A 21,340-nucleotide genomic window follows, 5' to 3' on the forward strand; every position below is an offset into this window, starting at 1 on the left:
TAAGTTTGGCAGGCTCTGGAGGAGCTCTTTGTCAATGACTGGTTTGTGCCACCACAAATAGATTGCTTGGACCTTTTTGCCTACATCCTTTCTGTTTTCAAGAAATTCCTTCATGGTGATGAGGTGGAAATGTTTCTTCAGGAATGGCACATGGCTATGCAATATCCCACGTATGCCACCAACTTCATTTACCAAAAGCCAAGGTAGTTCTCCTTCTTCCATGATCTGCACAAAGAAGAAAGACACAAAGTGTCAGAAGAAACACATATTATTATTTCCAGACATTTTAAAGAATAATCACTGCCATGTCCTGTTTAATGACATTTATGTCAAGAGATCCTGTAAACCACAAAGGAAGATAACAAAACCAAGACAAGCAAGCAGGTCTTTTAAATATGCTACCACTTATACACACAGTTGCCCACATACATACACAGAGGTTTTCACATAATCAGTCTGAACAAGTTCTGTCCCCGTGATCTAAGATTCCATATTATGCTGCCGTGCCGGATTTCTTCTGCCCGACTAACTCCCAACACTGTCAGCAAGAGTGACCACCCCCAGACAGCTGTCAGGGACAGAAATACACTGAATCAAAACCATACACCAACTTATAAACAGGGGAGGTCCAGGGGAGCATACAATCTTTAGCCAATTGGGAGAAACTCCCGGCGGAACACAAGGAGGGGGATACAATATTTAAACCGATAGGAGATTACAGGGAAGGAGAACAACTTAAACAAACCAATGGGGTTTTGAAGGATACAAAATTGATTGGGAAGTTTCTAGAGAAAGGGGAGGAACTGACATTCAATGGGAGGAGGAACAGGGAACAAAAGGGCAGGTCTGTGGGGAGATGGACAACTAGACCAAAACAACAAAAAAAGCAACAACTAGGGCAAAAGGAACCAGGGCAAAAAAACAACACAGGGGGGAAAGGAACAATCCATTGGTAATAAAATATGCTATAATAATACAAAATGCAGGGGGGGTGGTTATAAATCTGACTACTAGGATCGAATTACAATCAAAAATATGTACCACAGCAATATTGCTGCTACCATGCTCAAAACGCAACACTTGCCATTAACTACTTAGTTTCAGATCCTCAGTAGCTTGCAGTATATATATCTCCTTTGCTACCCTGAAATCACAAAGTACCCTGTCTAAGTAGTTTAGAAAAATGTTGTCCCAAATTTATGTCATGAAAATAAATTGCACAGCTTCCTCATGAACTTTGAGTTATCAGGTTAATTTTTAAATGCTTTTTGCAGCCACCTGTCCTGAAAAGACCCCAGTGACTGCAGAGCCCTTTCCTAAGCCTACTGCAAATTACCAAAATAACAAAATCATATATGCTTAGGCAAGTGTTTTACAAGAAGGACATACACATTCTAAATTGTTTGGATTGATTTTTTGGTTTGTTTTTTTTTTTTTTTCCTCAGAATCCCAAACCATCTGGTTTTGGTCCCAAGAGGGCCTGTGAATTGAGTTACTTTGGGTTTTTTTGACAGACTATATATAGCTACCTTCGATTTTCAATAGCAATTTTGGGAAGAGCTGTGGGGAGTGTTCAAGAGCTGAAGATCTTGGAGTAGCAATCCTGTAGCATTTCTGTTGCCTTGCTAGTATTATTTTAGGATTTCCAATGGAATGTCTTGACCTCCCTACACTTCCTGCACTAGAACTTCATTTTACCATCCCATCAGGGAGCCTGACCATGTTGCAAAATAATGGAAAATCTTCCTGACTTTATGAAGGTGACAACCATTTTATTGAATTTTCTGAATTTGTTGATTGCTAATAGGAAAGAATGTAAGAAGAAGCTTGGCCCTGGACTGCAAGTCAGGACTGATCATTAATTTTGCTTTAGGTTATACCCTCACCAATGTGATTTCGATGGTAATTCTACTTTTTTCTCATGGCCAGTAAAGATAAAAGCATCATTTGTATCTGCACAGAGGAACTAAATCTCTTGGAATTTACTTTGATTTTCAAGGGATACCTTAATAACAAATAAAGACACTTTTTCAACAATTGGCTTTGCTTTCACATGTAGATGAAGCAGGGCTCTTCCTAAATTAGAAAACCTTAGGCCTATGATCAATTTAAAGAACATTTCTTCAATGTTTTCATATAAAAATAGGATATTGGAATATTGGCTGAAAAGTCTTTCAGGATACAGTCAAATTTCTGCAGGGAATCTATGCTCGTTCATCTTCAACGGATTGGAGAGTGTTACACAAATTGCCAGATGCACTTGCTTATCATTATGCACCAGCAAGAACTGGGAACAGAACATTGCTATTCACTGAAACAGACTGAAGATACGAAAATGCATAACAGTTAAAATCTTGAAACAAATTTCTTTTATTAGTTCCACTTTATTTTTTTTAATTGTGTGAAAAATGTGTATTTTGTGATTGGCTTTTTGCAAATATTAAAATGGGTATTTTACGTGTTATGTTAACAATTTATACTATATTAATCCTTTTCAGTAGTGTGTTAAATATAATTTTAGGCTATAACATAGTATTAAAATAAAAACTATGTGATATAAGATACTTTTTCTAACTAGCTCGAGAAATTCTTCGCACAGTGATAACAGCAACAAGACACCTAAATCTCCAAGAGAAGAATTATTGCCTCCTTATGTGAAAATACACACTTTCTACTACCTCCTTCTTGTCTTTGAGGTGCCAACAGGATTAAGGGGGGGGGAAGTTAACAGTAACCAGAGAAATCTCTAATTTGAAAGGAATGTATGGATCATGTATGAGATATATGAATATGCAACAGGCTATTGCTTTTAAGGGTTAATCCTTTGTTAGGGAGCCATGCTCTCAAGAGGAAAGCATCCAAACATTCATAATTTTTTGCTTTTGTTGTCCTTTATTGTCCTAACTCTGATTGTCCAAATTCTTATTGCTCTAATTTGTGTTACTATTTTTATAACCATTTTATTACTATTAAACTTTTAAAAATTTAAAACAAGTGATTGGCGTTTTTCACAAATTGTAAGTAACAGACCAGATCAAGTCTGACAGTTTTGCAGCATCATGATGAGCAGTGCAGGAACAGGATACTTTTTTATTCAGCTTAAAATGGTAAGAAATAGTGCTTTCCAGTACACAGGAAATTTAGTGGCATCATCTGGCACTCATCATTTGGGAAACACTTCACTTGGAATGGGCTGGTCATTCAAAGCAGCCAGCATGTTTGCTATTGCTTCTTCTGCCATCATACGGATGGCCTGGACTGTTGCGGTTCCAATGTGCGGGGTTATGATGACGTTACTCAGGTTTAATAAGGGATGATCTCTGGAAGAAATGGAAGGAACAGAATGTGTTACACAAGGAACTTACTCTGCTGCTATCCCATGCTAGTTGTGAAGAACTGAACCTCAGCAACAGCACATTCAGACCAAAGCACAGAACGAGCACAAAGCTGGGGGATGCTTGCTTACACATTTCTTCTTCTTCTCCATCCATCTTGCTCATTGCCTGGCCCATGAGTCAGGCTGGCAAAGACCCATCAGAGGTGGGAAAGGGGAATAACTTGTTGTTTATTTATGACTGTGCAAGACAGTCTGAGGTTTTGCCCTAACACAATGAGTGAGAGCAAAATTATGAGCACACTTTGAACACAGTTTAAAACATTTCAGATTAACAGACTGGGAAAGAAGTTTCTTTACCTTGGCAGAGGCTCAGGGTATGTCACGTCCAGAGCTGCAGCCCTAATAACCTTATTCTGGAGAGCTTCTACCAATGCATCTTGATCAATAACTGCACCTGCATTGAAATTAAATCTTGATATCCTGATGAGTTAATGAATACATTTTTACCTATTGGGGGGGTGGAAGGTCTCCAGGGTCAAGTGAGAAAAACTAGAGGATCTTTATCTTCATAGAAAATAGAAAGCCTTTTTAATAATTATTAACCAAACAAATCAAAGATTTTATTTCTTAACCTTTAATTATAGGATGATTATGGTCCACTGCATAAGATTTTTCCTGGGATGAGACCAGTTTCAGTCTTTTCCTCATTTTGACACTTCCTGTATTATTATAGACAAATCATGTAATCTCTGCAGATTTTCCACTCTTTTATCTCTGCTTTGTTTATTGATAATCTCTCTCATATGCTCATTCAGTGCCAACAGAGCTGTCATCCCATGTGAGGCTTCCTTTCTACACTACTGCTCCAAATGTTACTTAATATTTTCCCTTGTACCCCGTTTTCCCTCACTGATGATAAACCTTTCAGTTATTTCCACTAAAACCCTCTGTCTCTAGAATAAGGCCAAAGAGAACCAACCATCTGCTGAGCATCCCTAATTTCCACAGGGCCTTTGAAGACATAGCATACGATCCATGTAAGTCACACATTTGTAGACTGCCAGCTACTTCATGACTCAAACAACAGAGGGATATCACAGACTGAGGTTGGAGAGGGGAATATCAACACAATCAGACAAAACATGACCTTTAAGTGTGGAGCCACAATCTGGAGTGATTTCAGATCCTCCTACCTCGGCTGATGTTTATAAGAGTAGCTGTGGGTTTCATCAGCCCCAGTTCCTTTTTCCCAATCAGTTTGTGAGTCTCAGGAGTCAGGTTCACAACCAACATAACAAAGTCAGATTGCTGCAGCAAGTCTTCCATCTTTGCACAGTAGTGGGCACCAACAGCCTCTTCATCCTCCTTTCTTCTGAAGAAAAAATGCACAAATCCCCAAACTGAAACAACTATTTCTACCTGAGTTTAACAAACAGTCAGCCCTAGGAGAGTTCCATAAAGCACAAAAACTGAGAGGTTTGAGACCAATACAAAGGATAAGCCATTGATAGGCTCAGTTGGTAGAATGGATGCAGAAAGGATGTGGGCTAGAGGGAGCAAGAGGCTACAGGAGTGGTGGGACACTGGAGGAGTGATGTATATATGAAAGCACAGCATACAAGCAAGATCAGGTTAGGAGGCTGGGGATGCAGTCAGACCCTGCTCTTCTCTCCTGTGTCTATGCCAATTCCTGTGGAGCCTTTCCTTGTCTGACATGCCAGTTAGAACTTGTGATTGAAAAGAAATGAAGTGTGAAAGAAAGGGAACTAGAGATCCATGAGAAATGAAGGCCTTTGTCATTGGCGCCAGTGTGATGAGAGTTCTGTCTAGGTGAAGAGACTGGCTGGGAGGAACAGCCATGCTGCCAGAAGCCTGAAGACAAGTCTGACAGGACAGGGAACACCATGAGGGCACAAGACCTGGTTTGCTTAGACAACATCTCCCAAATTCTTACACAGTCCTTGTTTCAAACTGGTAGTGGCTAACCAGGACAGGGCAAGTGCAGGGGGAACTGCTTCCTGAAGGGAGCAGGAGGGACCCAAAGTGAGGAAGTGGTGGCACAATGGTGCTTGTCACATTGCTTACAACTGCCACAAGTGCACAGGAAGGCTGAGGACAGAGCAGAGCTGTGGCTTCTGTCACTGCCTCACGGACAATTAACTGCAGAAACCAGAAATGCAGAAACCTTTACCTCTGGTTCCTGTTATGGTACAGGATCCTCATGTTGAAGGCTCTGGCTCTCTGAGCCACTTTGTATCCAATGCTGCCCATCCCAATGATCCCAAGTGTTGCGCTGGTTACTTCCACTCCCAGCCAGTCAACAGCAAAATACTTTGTGTCTGGAGACAGGGCAATGTGGCAGCCTGCATGGAAATACAGGTTGAATGGGTACAACTCAGCCATAAATGGAGGCCTGGGGGAAGGAAAAGGTTCATCACCATTACAGCAGTGGGGCTCTGGAGCACACCTTACAAAACACTTTTGTTGATTTTGACCAGTTTATATAAGGGCCTGGATAGTGCCAATTCCTGCACCCAGGCCCGAAGCCTGTGTAACACAGTGGGATCCTGGCTGGGTACTGTGCTAGAAGGAGTAACTCCTTGGGGAATTAACTTTTCCACAGATGGTGTGTTTTCTTGGAAGTTCAAAAATAGCTTCTTTGAAACCACCTGCAAGCACTGACTTCACTTCTTTTCAAGTGGGGGAAATCTCACCATTTCTCTCCTGGATCACAACTCAAACCAGTCTCATTCCTTGAGTAGGGGTGAAGGTTTCAAATTCCAGCTCAGCCAGGGATCTCAGTGACCTTTTACACAAAGAACTTGAGGTTCAAAAAGATACAGTAGGAGAAAACATTACTGGGAAAGAGATGTCATTTCATGCTCAGGGGTGGAGCAGCAGTGACAAGAAGACCACGAGTCCCTGAAGAGAGAGGCGGGTTCTTGTGAAGGTCTCTACTGACACCTTCCTTCCCCAGAAAAGCATTGCTCAGCAAGGGAGCAGGGAAAGAACCTGCTTTTAGGGACACAAACTAATGCTGCTGGCACAACTTATAACAGCTTTGTCAAAAGGATTATCATCTATTTCAAAAATAATGCTGATGCTCTTCAAGAAATACAACCCACTGGTTTAGACAAACTGATCACAGAGGTAGGAAAAAGAAGAATTTATACTAATTACTGCTCTGGAGTTGGAGATGTGGCCACTAATGCTCTGTATCTTCCTGCAGCTCCTAATGCTTCTTTCAAGGGGAAATGGAAAGAGATGGCACTCGGTTTGGATACACTCTGTATTCAGTTTTCACAGCTGTAAACAACCCACCCAGTGAACAGCCAGAGAAGAATGAAGCCCCAGACATTATTCCAAACAGGATATCACAAGACTTTCAAGAGCAAAATTTAGACAAAAGCCTTACTCTTGTCACTGTTGCCCTAAAAAGAAGTAAGACATAGGAGAAGTAGATGCCTCTGAAAGTCAAGGCCTCTGAAAATTTTTCCCTGTAAAAGCATCCCAAAAATTGATTCAGAAAGATCATCTCTCTCACAGCAAAAGTGAGGTGTGCCAAAGAAGTAGCTAGGACCTAGAAAATTTAAAACACTACCTTCCACTAGTCTTCTGGCAGAGGCCAGCATCAAGGCCATTCCTATGTCTGCTGTTGGGTCTGCCACAGCGTGTGGGGTGTTGGTCACTTTCACACCAAAGCTCGAGATCATTTTCAAGTCTAAGTGATCCACTCCAACCCCAGAGTTTGCAATCACCTTTAAATTAGGCAGGCTTTCTAGAAGCTCACGGTCAATAGTTGGCCTGCACTCAAACACAAAAATGGATTGGATTTTTTTTCTCATTTCCTCTTTGTTTCCAAGAAATTCTTTCATGGTGATAAGGTGAAAGTGTTTCTTCAAAAGTGCTGCAAGGTCTTCTAGCACGCCATGAGTTCCTCCTATATCCAGGATCAAAACAGATGGCAACTCTCCTTCTGCCATGACCTGAAACAGAGGAATAGAAGAAATACTCCTTTGTTTAGGAGAACACTCTGAAAGGAGCAATGATGTTCCTTTAAAAGTTATCATTTAAATTCACATGTATAGATCAGGAAACTGATGGAACTCAATAGTGCTTTTAATCCACAGGCACTTGGTACTAGTGTGGTACATCAGACAAATTCCAAGTACTTTTATCAAGTGCTGATTTAGACTATAACACCAAGGAATATCCACACTCTTACATCCAATTCCAGTCCTACAAGCTGTTCCTCTCAAAGAGTTTCATTTTGCTCCGGAATCAATACTGATTTCATACAAAACTAGTAGCTTTTCCAGTAGCTTACTCACCAATGCCTTCTATAAGCAGTGCTATGAAACAGAGGCTGCTAGGAATTTAATCAAAGTTTCTTGCCTGTTGGTTATGGTTGGTGAAGCCTGAGGTAATGTAGGATGGCACTGAGGCCCAGATGGTTCTGATATCTGTCAAGGATGGTTTATGTCTAAAAAATTTGCACAATGAAGGGCCACCCTTGGATAGCTGTTAGACTGCTTGCCTTCAGTGTTTTAAACATTCAGATCTGTACCTGAACTTACCTCATGCAAAATTTAGCACACGTAAGTGCTGAACCAGTGAGGAAGAGCACTAGAGGAGATACCACTGATAACACAGTCCTTCATGCTAGAACTTTCCTCTGCCCTGAGAGTTTTGAGCCCAGTCCTCTCTACAGCACTCCAGCAAATGCACTCTGCAATAAGATAGGGGCTCCACATAAAACCAAACACCTAATTAGAGCTCCTATTGGCAAAAATGGTAGTTGAAGATTTCCTGCATATCTTAACAATAGCTGTGCCTAATTTCCTACAATTCTTTTTGCTGTGCTCTACTGACTTTTGATCTCCATCCCATTCTATCTCCTAGGCTTGTATCCAAGAAACCTGATGTCTTGCTACCTGAATCAGAACAATTTTCCACAACAGTATGCTGATTTACTCTGGGCACACAATGCTGGCCAGCTGTGTCCTGCTGCTTCACTCCTCTCACAAAAGCCTTCTATGAGTAATCAGAACTCAAACCTGTGACAAAAAGGTGTCAATGTAAGTTGGAATTTTTTGTCAGCCATATTTACCCTTGTCCTGAGCAAACTCAGACTTATCCCAACCACGTCTATTAAATGGTTACAATCTTGGCACCAGTACTGCTATTTTATCCTGGGCTTGATGAGCATTTCTGCTGCAGTTTCAGTCAGCTCCTGGACATGGGCTTGAAGGGGCCTCCATGCTAGGACAGGTCTGCAGTTCACCACAATGTCTCTGATAATACTATCTGGTTCTCAAACCACAAACAAAGCAATGAGGTGAACAGTGCAGCCAAATTGCAAAGGAAGACCATGTTTATATATATATCTCATATTTTTTTTTTGCCAACTGAAGTTGTCAGCCACATGTAGATGTCAAAACTGCGCAAATTTCCCCAAGTGTAGTCTGCATTTCTTAAAGAGTGTCACACAACATTACTAGGATAAACTAGATTTGTGTTGCAGAATGAATGATGCATAGAATAAAAGAGGAGTTGATGTCATATTGTGATGGCATTGTCCAGCTTCATGAATTATCAGAATCTGGTAAACCTGGAGGGCAGCTAAACTTTTGCTGTTGAGCAGGGAAAACTGGGCACCAGACATGATCAAGTGACTGGCAGATGCCAATGAGGCAGCACCGTATTACTCCATTTGCTTTCATCACCACCTCCTGCTCTATTACAATACACCACACATGATGGGCAGAGCCAGACTTGCTTTCACTTTGGAAGCACTTCCTACACTTCAGAAGCAGAAAGGTGACCCATGAGGAAGGTCTAGTTATAAACAAACTGGTGCACTAGAAGCAGGCTAGTGGCATGTTGATGGATCTCTCAACGAATGTGGGCATACTGAGCCTGCCACATTCCATTCCAGCTGTGTTTGATGCACCTGTGACCCATTCACTGCCTGCCGCACTGGTCCAACAACTGGTGTTCTGCTCGCCCCAGGTACAATCTTAAAAAATCACACTGATAGCAGGAAACTAAAAACACTTAGAGGAACCTCAGAGAAGGAAGGGGGCTCTCCAGATACCAACCTTGGTCCCAGTGTTTATTGTTCGTCTTCCAGCACTAAGTTGGTGCATCCTGTACCTCTGTTTGTAAATTACACTTCTGTGACAGCAAAGTCCATGAGAAGCAATAACTGGATGAAAAAATTTGCAAGCCAAATTTGACTGGCCAAACATCAAGGCAATCACTGTTGACAGACTCGATGCTTTGCTCCTGAACATAATTATTCAGTTATCAGATGTCTTGTCCAGTGTGCTAAATGTAACACCTGTCAAGAATATGACAATTTTGGGTTTGGACTAGTTCCATCTGCATTATCAACAAGTTCCTATTTTTTTAAAAGTTGTCTCTTCTCCTTTTGTATTTACATAAGACTATATGCTTCCATGTAGGTAAACAGTCATAATTGTAGTAAATCATTGATATAAGGTAACTGTACTAAGTTCTGGTCCTGCCATTGCAGAGAAAACTTTGAAAATATGACTTAGATTGAGACAACGGGGCAAATACGTTTAAGTATTAACTTCAATGCTAACTGAAATTGACCTTATTTCATCTGTGGAGCTTGACTCACTCCTCCAGCGGAGTTTCACTCACTCGCAGATTTGTTGACTGGCACTGCTGCATCACCTAGGACTTAAACAAATCATAGCAAAATAAACGATGTAATTTTTCCTAGCCCAGTTTTCAATTAAAATTAACAGCCTGCATGATCCAGGATCAATTCCTCCCAGTAACTTCTCTAAAGAAGAAGACTAATTACACCTCAGCGACAACCACAAAGCACTGACCAGGGCTGGTTTCTTTCAGGCGACGCGCCTTCCACAGCTCGATCCCGCGGCAGCTGGGAGAGCCGGGAGCTCACGGCTCCTGCTCGGGGCCGGGCACACCCGCTTCTGCCCAGCCCCGCTCCCTTCACCCTGCCCGGACACCGCGGGCCCCGGGGCTGCGATTTCCAGGGAAGCTCCGGACGGGGACCACCGCCCCCGCTGCCTCCGCCCCTGTCCGCAGCCGGACCGGGCTGCCACTCCTTCTCCCCTCCCCGGACGTCCTAAAAAGGTGATAAAGCAAGACGAGGACCGGGATACCTTTTGGAGAGCTCAGCAATTATGGGGCAAAGTTATTTGCCACCAATTGAAATTGTTCCCCACGGCCCTGGCTGCAGTTTGTGGGGAATTTTTATAGTGGAGACTATGCTTTTGTCCCTGCCTGCTGCAAGCTAACCTTTCAAATGAGCGTCTGCTGTGGAATTAAGGAAACAGATTGGTCTGGGATGACCTATGCCAATAGCCAGCTCGATTCTGGAAGCCAGTGCTGGAATGTGCTGGTTTTGCTGCTGACCACTTCCACTGGAGAGTTTGCCCAGAGCGCTCCCGTTGTGGCACTTGGATCACCGGAGCGATGGGAGCGCCCATGGAACCCCATGTCTGGGAGTGGCTGGGCATGAAAATCGTCATTGCTGTGGGGGAATACACTGAGAAAACCTCCCACAGCCAGAGCACAGAACCACGGAATTGCTGGGCTGGAAGGGACCTTAAAGAGCACCTGGACCCAGCCCTCTGCCACAATGGGCACGGACACCTTTCGCTACACCAGGGTGCTCAGAGCCCGGTCCAACCTGGCCTTGAACTCTTCCAGGAATAGGGCACCCACAGCTTCTCTGAGCATATCTCTTTGATCAAATCCCATGGAGGTTACAGGGAATGTACAACATCAGAGCGGTCAGAAGCAGAGAGTAGATCTGGGCTCTGATCACCTCTGTTTCACCCTCCCCGTGCTAGCCGGCATCACCGATCCCCTCGGCACAGCTCCACAACCCACCTGCGAGAGGGGACGCGGGTGTCCCTGCCCAGCCCGTGCCCCGGGCTCTCCTCTCGTCGGGAACGCGCCACTCCCACCCGCGCTCTGCCGGAAACGCGCGTTCCCGTGCCCGCCCTTCCGCTTCCCGCCCGTGCCGGCGCCGCCGCCGCTCCGCGTCTCTGAGGGGAGGACGCCCGCGGGGTGCGCTGGGGACGGGCCGCGCCGGGATGGGCGGGCCGGGGGGGGGCTCCCTACTGGCGCTCGGTGCCCGCCGGTGCCGCGGGAGGGCCCGGGGAGGACTCGGGCTGTCAGCTGCATGGGCTTCCCTGTCGTCCCGCAGGCTCCCCAGCCGGCCGCCAGGATGTCGTACATGCTGCCGCACTTGCACAATGGGTGGCAGGTGGACCAGGCCATCCTGTCGGAGGAGGACCGGGTCGTGGTCATCCGCTTCGGACACGACTGGGACCCCACGTGCATGAAGATGGATGAGGTCTTGTACAGCATTGCCGAGAAGGTAAACGAGATCTTTCTGCTCCTTCTGAGCTCAGTGTTCCCCATGGCTTGCTTGGAGCCTGGGGCGGCTTGTAACCGGGGTTCTGCACAGGTATCCCAGCTTTAGGAGGCAGCGGGAAAGTTGTGTGGTTTCACACTTTCCTAAAGAGTGCTCTGATGTTTGCAGTGTTCTGGGGGAGGGTGAAAAGAGCGTCGCAGGTGTTCGGAAATCGAGGGTGCTGCCAGTCAATAACCCGTCACCGAGGGAGCATCGGCGTTCAGGCAGAAACAGTGCTCGGTGCTAGGGCTGCTGCGGCTCCGGGTAACGCAGCACTCTCCCTTCATGCTGGAAATGTACCTTTAGATTTTCATCTGAATAGCTTGAAAAGTTACTTTCATTTTGGCTCTTAAAAATGGTGAGACAATAAAATGTGCAGGATGGTATTGATTAATCTATTAGCAATATTAATCTGTCAGTGATGTTATCCATGGACACCAGTAGCATTCTGCTGAATTGCATGGACTGAATTAAATTTTAAGAGCCAAACCCCACAGCTGTTTTCAGATGGAAACTGAATGATTAAAAACAGACGATCACTTACTTAAGAAAGACACATAGATAGGAAAAATTAGACTGTTAGGATACACAATCAGCTACAATTTACCTTTTCATATGTTTGCTAAAGATTTTGCCATACGATAGATGTAGAATATTGACCAGCTCTTTAACTGAACCACATGAAGGAAGAAACAAAAATATCTGAATCAGAAATGGTAACTTGGGTAGGAAAAGGTGTCAGCTATCATAGAAATCACAGAATGGTTTGGTTTGGAAGGGACCTTAAAGATTATCTCATTCCAACTCTCCTGCTCTCCTGCACAGATTACTCAAGGCCTCATCCAGCCTGGCCTTGAACACTGCCAGGAATGGAGCATCCAGAACTTGCTGCCTTAATAGAAAGTTCTGTGCATGCTGCATAGATTGACATGGAGTTGTTTTTGTGGTTTACTTTGCCTTCTGAAGTTTTCTTAAATATCTTGTGTCTTGAAAATCCCCACAGGGGTTAGGAATGCAGTATTAGAATGTAGTAAAGAGTTGTGACATGTTTTAATACCGTTGTTTTGTATTCAGCCTGGTGGGAGTGTTATGCTCAGATACTGTTAGTATGGACTTGTGGCAGGATGCTTGGAAATTTGGCAGACCTGTTGGTAGCTAGGGGTGACTGGGGGAAGAAAGAACAAAGTAACTTCTTATTTAAAAATCTCCCTCTGCAGAAATGGCAAATTAAATGGGGAGATCCTACCTCATCCTCTTGCTTACAAGCCATGTTTGGATCTCTGCTGTTTTAAAGAGTGAGTAAAAGTTCCAATTGTCTAGGTGTTTATTCTAGAGAATAATACATAATGTTAATGGTTTATAATTGCAGGCTACGTCTGAAGGCAATGTGGCTGTATTTTACATTTGTTGCCCTAGTGCGATATTCTTTTAGACTGCAGCATATTTTTGGGTAGCAGTAATATTTATCCATATTTTATGATAGGAGAACAGGGTTTTCTTTTCAGTTATTTGTGGAAAGAGAAACTAGAATGCTATGTGAAAGTACAAAGTAGATTATTTTCACTGAAATGTACTCCCCTTGCAGCTGACTTCTTCCCCTAGTGTTATATGAAAAAGAAGCAAAGTTTCACTGAACGTCAAAACAAATCATAATTGTAAGATGCTGGATTTTTTTTTTTTTTTTTTGCTTTGTCAGGGTTTCAATCAAACATTGATTGAAGCAAGAATTGAGTTTCACAAATTTTGTCTTAATGACCTTTTCTAAAAATATACTTTTTTCTTTTCTTTAAAGGGAACTCATAATTATAAACCTATCCCCTGAAATACAGGGATTGGTTTGCTAAATTAATGCACCTTGTTTAAGAAATTATTTATTTATGAGTGAATAGTGTAAATGAGGTAGCTGTTGTATTGGATCAGTTTGGGTTTAGGGAGGATTTTTCAAATGTTGTTCATTTATTTAACCATAATCAGAAGTGTGAATAGCTGTGGGTTTTCCTTGAACATTAGTTGTGCCTCTGCATTTCTGCTAAGGTTACATGAAAAATGAGAGAGGAAAAGAAGGTGGGGCAGGGAAAGAGGTAGCTGTGAAAAAAGCATATAGGTGTTTTAGCTACTGGTGTTTGTAGTTAAAAGCTGAGCGAAGTTAATCCATTTACTGATGTCTGTAGTATTCAAAATTATTAGCTGTAAGTGCTGCTCTTGGCAGTACGATATCTTTCTCTTTTCCCCTAGAAATTTATCACCTAAACTTACAGCATAATTAGCAAGAAAAAAGTTCAAATAAATATCACCAGTACGGACTTTCAAGTTTGTACTTGCTCTGTTCAGTTCAGTAATGCAAGTCTGCCAGCTACCTTCAGTTCAAGTCATTTGTTGCAAATGCTAGTCTCTGTTCCTGTATTTTTTTCCTGCAAGTTTCTTGACTGTAAAGCAGTATTTTGTTCTTCTAAACAGAAAAAACACTGTCTAGAAACTGATTAGAAAGATGAGAAGGTGGAATCTTGGATCATGTTCCAGATTTCCTTAGATATTTGGGCTATAAGGTTTGCTTTTCAAAGGCAGCTGAAATCTTAACAACTGAAAAAACAGGAGCATTACTTACCTCTGACAGAAATTTTAAGAAACTTCACGATTTTTGTCAGTCATCCTGGGCATTCATCATAGTGTCAATCTCATGTTGTAGGAATGAATTTAATTATTTTTCAGAAGGATATTGTTAATTAAAGAAGTCAGGGAGGGGAACTTCAGAGGACAAATGAGTCCCATGGCAAGTGATTTTTCCTACATCTGTGTTTCCTGTTTACTAGCAAGTATGTGAAGACAGGATACAGAATCTTTATCTGGTGTTAAAAGTCCTGCAGATTCCTCTGCTTTATAGTCTTGAGCCATTCAGTGTGAAGATTTCATAGCAGTCCTCAGGCAGAGACAGTTCTGTGAAGTACTCAAGCAGCCTGGAACAGTGGCCAGGCAGTAATGTACTTTTGGGTTTTCTACATGCATCTTCAGCCACGTGGATTGATGGGGCTGATCTATGAAACTGCCATCACTGGGGAGAAGGGGCAAAACCAGCAAAACTGCAGCCCAACCTATGAAAACAGGTCACACAGTTTTGAATCTGTGCTGCTGTTTGACTTATGTCTCCTACTCTGCCCTGTCCCCATGGAACAGCAGCTCCAACAGCCTGGTAAGGCAGAGAGAGTTTTGAATTAAAAGAGAGGTAGGAGAAATCAGGAGTGTCAGAAGTAGTTAATATTTGTCTCTGAAAATGCTTTTATCTTCAGTTGTTGCACAAGTGAGGTGCTGCCCTGAAGGAGGTGTTTCACTAGAGTTTTGATTTTTTCTTCAGAAAGCAGTTAACTTACTGCAACAAATTTACTGTATTTAGTGTATGTTATGAGGTTAAGCACTTTCAGAGTAAACTTGTGTTATTATATGTTTAACTTCTAAAATACCACAAGGTTTTTTTCATATTGTCTCTACCATAAAATTTTGATTTATATTAACAAATTCAGTGTATCCCCCTTGTAACTACTGCAACTGCTTGTATTTACTTGGATTTGCATGTTTAGAGTTGTATTTTATTCTTGTTCTGAGGTGCTCATACTGTATCCTCAGTTACAACTCACAAATCAGGTAGAAAACTTGTCAGCAACCACTGCCTTGTCAGGGTAGCAAAGCTGGTTTTGTACAGGAATGTAGGTTTTCAATGGACAGCTCTGTCTGAGCAATGGATTCACATCCCAGCAGAGAGAGGTCAGCCTTTGGTTTGTCTCCACAAACTGTGCACATCCACAGCAGTCTGAGCCCATAAATACTTCCCCTGTTTTTGCTTAAATCAAAGCTTTTTTGGGAATTAGAGCTGGCTGCGTGTGAAGCTGGCTCAGATGCTGCTCTGTACTGCTGCTGTCTTGGCTTCCAATATTGTGTGTGAGACAGGAGCTGCTTCTTCAGGCTCTAAAACTGGTCAGTACTGTGCAAAAAGAGACATCTGAGTCTCTGCAAGGCGTGTCTTGTGTTGAAATGAAATGCCTCTTGGTGACCAGCTTGCCCAGCCTGGCACATTAAATTGCCCAGCCCCTAAACATTCCATAGGCCACTGCAGTTCTTCTGCATCGCCCTCTCCATGTGTTTGTCTCGTCCCTCCTTAGGCCTGAATTCCTATTTCCTGCTGCTGTCCTTGGCAGCCGGTGCCCAAACCCAACAGAGCACACCCTCATTCAATGTGCTTGTAAGCTAGCTTGTTTTGGAGTGGTGATCATGCCAAATTTGAAATTAGGAAAGCGAGGGGTAAAGAACAAAGCAGCTTTTAAAGTTTTGAATTAAAATTTGAGTCCAGCGTTAAGCTCTGCTTCAGACTTAATGTGAGCTTTTCAGCAGGTGACTCTCATCAGTTTCACTTCTATGAAAGTAGGTCAGAGAAGGAAGATTTATTTAATGTCTTGGATGCCTGGGTCCTGGTGATGACTTGCACATGTGCTCTGCAAAGGGGATTTGAGTGATCCACTCCTTTTCAGTAAGATTTATGTAACAAACTAAGACTTTTATAGTCTGTTTCTCTTGTATGAAATCCTAGGCTGTTGATGAGCACCGCTAGTGACATGCATTCCTGGTTCTGCAACAACTCAACTAAATTAAATGCATATAGTATCAAACTGACTTTATGTACTGGTTTAGGGCAAATTTGTTAAAGAATCTGCAAAGGAGAGCCCCTCCAGAAAGCGAAATCCACACGGCCCCTCCCCCCAACCGGTTCAGGAAAAAATTCCTCGGAGAGAGGTGGAAAGAACCTGTTTATTTGACTGGCCCAGCACTCCCCAGCACACAAAATGAACAATACCCGATGACACCGCTTTGAGAAAGATGGCAAAATCAGAAAGTCTCTTTCGGGGGTGGTTGCTCTGTTCTCAGTCCCTCTGGCGCTGGGCCAGCTGCTGCAGCCGAACCTTCGGTGTTCCCGGGTCCCAGTCCGGAGCAGGTTCGAGATGGTCACAGGAACAGGAGAGGAGAAACAGTCCAGGAAGCAATGTGGACTGTTTAGCTAAACTAGCTAATAAGCAGAGGCAGAAAGCAGAGCAGAAGCAAGAGCAGAAAAAGAGAGCAAGCAAAAGCAGCAAGCTGAAGCTGGAAGTAAAAAACAGCCTTATGTACCGCTTTCCTCTGTGTCCCTGATAAGAGAAACCCAAACTAAACTTCCACTCTTCAGAGCCGGTCTTAAAGGCACAGAACAGATGAATGGGGATATACAAGCATCATAATGTCACCCCAGGACACTTTAAAAAGTTTTTTTTGTTCTATTACTATTTGGAGTACAGAGTTCTTGAAAGTAAAATTTTGGTTTAGGAGTGCTTATGGAGTGGTATTCTGGTGCAACATGTAAATCTCCTCGGACTAATCTTTCACTGAACAAAACAGATCCCAAGAATATTTTATTAAAATAATTTTGCAAGCTCCAAATTAAGTAATTGTTCAGAGATGGTGTGCTGTGTCAAAATTGCTGAGCGTGTTGTAGAAATTCCCCCACATAGTGAAGGTGTTTTTGCTAAAAATGCCAGCAGGGTGGAAGAAGTAATGATAGGATAAAATGAAAATGGCTCCTCAGGTGTTTTGTTTTCTTAAAAAAGGATCAACCACCCCGCAACTGCCTGCCAGGGCTCACCAGGGACTAGCTTCAGTCACTTCTCAGCTAAATTGAGCTGCCTTTCAACATCCCATTAAGGTTCTTAGAAGTCTTTAATGTAAAATTGAAATGGGTGTGAAGGATCCCTTCAGAGAGTTTGATATTGTGACTTTTAGTTTGCAAGGCTTTACCTCTTGCCTGATTTAGAACATAGGGATGTTTTCATTGGAATGTTGACTGAACCTAGGACTATAACTGGCTCCATAAAAGCTCAGTAAAGACTTTAAATGCTGCTTCGCTCTAGAAGAGCTTTTACTTTCTTTGCTAGTAATGCTTACATGCATTCTTGAAGTGTGATTATTTTTTATAACTTTGAAACTGTCTTGAAGCAGAAGTCCATAAAAATTTATTTACTCTGTGCTTCTGAGGGTTTTTTTTTGTAAATAACCATATCCATACTTTCTCAGTAAAGCGCCTGCTAGGATGTCTACGTACAAGCTACACAATATTTTTCTCATACAAACTAATCCTGCTCTGTGAACTAAAATAAAATATTGTTCCATCAGGCAGATATTATACTCATCATAGCATTTCCAGACTTTTGATAGCAAAAAATTAACAAGTGAGAAGCACTGTCACGAACAGTGCGTTCGTCATAGATTTTAGACCATGTGTGTCAACCTCAGGCTGGTAATTCTGGGCAGCCAAATGGGAGGGACCAAAATTGTGTTAGCAGGTAACTGAGGATGGGGAGACACAATTGTGGACTCCTGGTGTAGTGCAAAAGCATTTGATAATCTACCTTATAGTTTGTGCATTCTGACTTAGAATGTAATGTGTGTGAGTGTGTTAATTTCTACTGTGCACTTATGAGCTGAGTTTAGAAACCAAAATTTCCCCTAATTCCACTTAATAACAAGTATGCTACATCAAGGAAACAAAAATGTGCCATGGTTTTCTTGCAGAAATGAAGGCATTGACTGTGACACTAGAGGGGAGGGATTCTTTTGCATCTGAGTAATTCTGCAAAGTGAAAGCCAGTTTTACCAGAATTGTCCAGACATGAGCTTCTCAGCAAGGTCTTATTTCTTTAGCAATTGCACTTTTAAATTTTAGCTTTGCACCTCTCAGCAAAAGCTACTAGTTTTTAAATTAAATTAAAAGTTTAGAATTTTACACAAATTGGATGTTTTAGAGGGGGAAGAATGCTTGGAGGCAGGCACCAGGGCATTGTAGATCATTAATTTTCTGAAGTCTATAAGCAGTTGATGACACAGGCAAAATGTGTCAGCTTGGCTTGCACAAAGCAACTATTCTGCTTCTTTAGAGCTGTGCATGTCACTGTGAGTTCTCAGCTCTATATAAAGGGCATTTGTTTCTCTGGATTTTGATTTAGCATAGTATCTTTCCAGTTTACACTGGATGTGAAATGAGCTTCTGAGCTTTATTGAAAAATATTTTCCATGTTAATTGGTTGTTGTGATTAAAAATAAAAGCAAGGCTGTTTATTCTGATTTTATGACTTAATAATTTGGAAAATAGATGTTACAATAATGAAAGCTTATGCCTTTTAATTGGTAATATATACAGCTTTTGTATTTCCTGTTTTCTTCTGTTTAGGTTAAAAACTTTGCTGTTATTTATCTTGTGGACATCACTGAAGTGCCAGACTTTAACAAGATGTACGAGTTGTATGATCCCTGTACTGTCATGTTTTTCTTCAGGTATGTGATGGTTCTGGAATGTAACTCATTTAAACTTTCTGTTTGTCAAATGCAGTGTCTCAGCAGATCATTTCCAAATGCATAATGGCACACTGATGCCTATATTTACATTGCTCTACAGAAGAGTAAACTGATTTTATAGGAAAATGGCTTGTTTTCCAATTAGCCTGGTAACAGTGTTTGATAGTAGAGTGTAAATTAATGATAGTGAAAACCAGGTTTATTATCCATTTTTCTTAGTTTTAAATCTCAAACTTTCTGTAGAGAATACTGTAGTAACATAGCAGTCAAGCTTGCCAAACTTGCTTTCAAGATAAATCAAAAGTAATAAGGTTTTTCTGGAGTTAAGGTTTCTACATTAATGAGATAAAATGTTCTACTGACAAGCATGAAAGTCTCTCTGGAGATAGACAGTAGTGGGAAAGAAATATAAATAATAAGGAATATGCTGAAGGATAATGGCACTGAGTAACCATTTTGGGGGCATCTTAGGAGTTCTTATTCTTCCTTTAAAAATTGGCAGTAAAATGGCAGTTTAAATGAGAGGAGTAATGATTGTTTTGCAAGCCTGTTTATGTTATAAGGGCTTCCTTTGATCCTACAAAGCATTTGGGGTGGGGTATAAGATTTCTTTCTGAATTATAATACCACATTAACCTGGTTTTTTGTTCTTCCTCTTTAAAGGAACAAACACATCATGATTGATTTAGGTACAGGTAATAACAACAAGATCAACTGGGCAATGGAAGATAAGCAGGAGATGATTGACATTATAGAAACTGTTTATAGAGGAGCCCGCAAAGGTCGAGGTTTGGTGGTATCACCAAAAGATTATTCCACTAAATACAGATATTGATGTTTCTTTGAGCTGCCTTTTCTCATAATCCTATGTCCAGTTACACTTATTCCTGTGTATGTGTGTACATAAATGTAAATTAAAAGAAAAAAACCCTACAAGTCCTTGAATATTGAGCACAATTTGAATGATTTAAAATATTTGAGTTCTGTTTGAGAAGCAGAAAACTTAAAGCCTGGAACTATCTTGAATATTACTGCATTAATATTGTAGCTGCATTTTGGGGTTTTCTTTTTTAAAGACTCTCCTTTGTTGTCCTTTTGGTATTACATATTTTTGTACACAAAAAGCCTGTTTGCAGAAAAAGCATTTTAAATTGTTTCATTTGCTTTTATTACACAAGTATCTAGGAAAACTATACTATAGTGTTTTTAAAGAATAAAGTGAGTTCCACTTATTCACCTTGATTTTTTTTCAGCTAATGAAATTTGACAGTGAGTAGAGATGGCTGCATTGGGTGCAAGTCTGTTGGGACTTCTGTTGGGATTTCCTTGCTATCATACTAGTCCCCTGTATCCACTAAAAATGTGAATAAAACAAGGTGCATTTATTAGTATTTAACAGAACTCAGAACACATCTCCTGTGACTTTGCTCACCACCACCCCCCCATCAGCCTAATGGACTCGGGGTGCCAGACTCCTTTTCCATGGTGGCTGGGCACTCACTTTGAAGCACTTGGTGAATTCTGCAGTGCCAAAGTCGCACTTCTGGAGCTGGCTGCAGACAGCAGCTAAGGAAACCAAAAGCCATGCTGTCACTTGACCTCCAGTTTGCCTAACAGTATACCAAAATGCACTTGTACTTGGGAGACTCTGATTGGATTCCACTGTGGCATAGCTTTTGAAATTTCCATTTGCATTTCTGCCAACTTTTATGGTAATGGAGTTGATGTTGTGTGGGTGTTTGTTTGTTTTTTAAACTGATACATGCATATTTACAGGATTAATTAAAACCAAACCAGGCTAGCTCCCTTCTCCAGAAAGAAGAAACCTGGTTTGTTACAAGCCAAAGAATTATTTCTACTACCAAGTGTGTTGTAGAGGATTTAGAAAGGGTGAAGAAAGTAAAACAAAAGGGTCTCAATTTCTGCTGAAGTTAATCTGGTTTAGAGTGGTTATTGATTTGGAATAATTTATGTTAGAAGGGAATGTCAGCCTCTCAGTCACAGTAGGTTCCACATGGTCAGGTTGTGCAGGATCATGTCCAGTGTTGAGCTGGTTGGACTAGATGATCTTCAAAATGCCTTCCAACCTTGATGATTCCATGTTCTCTTAAGGATGGAGATTCTTCAGCCTTTCTGGAAGTCCCGTTCTGCTGTTTGAACACCTTCATAGGTGAAAAAGATGTTCCTTGCACCTAGCTGGAATTTTCCATGTT

At 41.8% G+C, this 21,340-nt stretch overlaps 2 protein-coding genes across 10 annotated transcripts; one reads left to right on the forward strand and one right to left on the reverse strand.

The window, feature by feature from the left end:
• Nucleotides 1-44: 44 nt before the first annotated feature.
• LOC135444040 (probable 2-ketogluconate reductase) lies at nt 45-11,353 on the reverse strand. Of its 8 annotated transcripts, none has more exons than XM_064705131.1 (8): nt 11,234-11,353; nt 9,959-10,048; nt 9,439-9,680; nt 6,939-7,323; nt 5,529-5,700; nt 4,531-4,709; nt 3,695-3,791; nt 45-225 (listed from the first exon to the last, which is right to left on the reverse strand). In XM_064705131.1, exons 3-8 carry the CDS (start codon nt 9,631-9,633, stop codon nt 189-191), a joined length of 1,065 nt encoding a protein of 354 aa, XP_064561201.1. In that variant the 5' UTR covers nt 9,634-9,680; nt 9,959-10,048; nt 11,234-11,353; the 3' UTR covers nt 45-188. The 8 variants fall into 8 exon arrangements, with proteins under 8 accessions (XP_064561201.1, XP_064561200.1, XP_064561197.1 ...); XM_064705130.1 differs by lacking the exon at nt 45-225 and adding an exon at nt 232-3,320 and having other exon boundaries at nt 4,531-4,706; XM_064705127.1 differs by lacking the exon at nt 45-225 and adding an exon at nt 232-3,320.
• Nucleotides 11,345-20,363, forward strand: TXNL4A (thioredoxin like 4A). 2 transcript variants are annotated; one of them, XM_064705138.1, is made up of 4 exons: nt 11,345-11,413; nt 11,553-11,726; nt 19,003-19,106; nt 19,791-20,363. In XM_064705138.1, exons 2-4 carry the CDS (start codon nt 11,574-11,576, stop codon nt 19,960-19,962), a joined length of 429 nt encoding a protein of 142 aa, XP_064561208.1. In that variant the 5' UTR covers nt 11,345-11,413; nt 11,553-11,573; the 3' UTR covers nt 19,963-20,363. The 2 variants fall into 2 exon arrangements, with proteins under 2 accessions (XP_064561208.1, XP_064561209.1); XM_064705139.1 differs by lacking the exons at nt 11,345-11,413; nt 11,553-11,726 and adding an exon at nt 12,980-13,057.
• Nucleotides 20,364-21,340: the final 977 nt, after the last annotated feature.

This window comes from Zonotrichia leucophrys, chromosome 2 (genome assembly GCF_028769735.1).
Source record: "Zonotrichia leucophrys gambelii isolate GWCS_2022_RI chromosome 2, RI_Zleu_2.0, whole genome shotgun sequence".
In the NCBI taxonomy this organism is placed as follows: Eukaryota; Metazoa; Chordata; class Aves; order Passeriformes; family Passerellidae; genus Zonotrichia; species Zonotrichia leucophrys.

Excerpts from the sequence above, each read along its gene's own strand:
- LOC135444040 (XM_064705127.1), bottom strand. The coding sequence starts at position 9,633 with ATGTTCAGGAGCAAAGCATCGAGTCTGTCAACAGTGATTGCCTTGATG. Across the intron at positions 5,701-6,938 it reads TGCCAGAAGACTAGTGGAAG|GCTGCCACATTGCCCTGTCT; the intron begins GTAGTGTTTTAA and ends ATTTCCATGCAG. Across the intron at positions 3,792-4,530 it reads TCTTATAAACATCAGCCGAG|GTGCAGTTATTGATCAAGAT; the intron begins GTAGGAGGATCT and ends ATTTCAATGCAG.
- TXNL4A (XM_064705138.1), top strand. The coding sequence starts at position 11,574 with ATGTCGTACATGCTGCCGCACTTGCACAATGGGTGGCAGGTGGACCAG. Across the intron at positions 11,727-19,002 it reads TGTACAGCATTGCCGAGAAG|GTTAAAAACTTTGCTGTTAT; the intron begins GTAAACGAGATC and ends TCTTCTGTTTAG. Across the intron at positions 19,107-19,790 it reads ACTGTCATGTTTTTCTTCAG|GAACAAACACATCATGATTG; the intron begins GTATGTGATGGT and ends TCCTCTTTAAAG.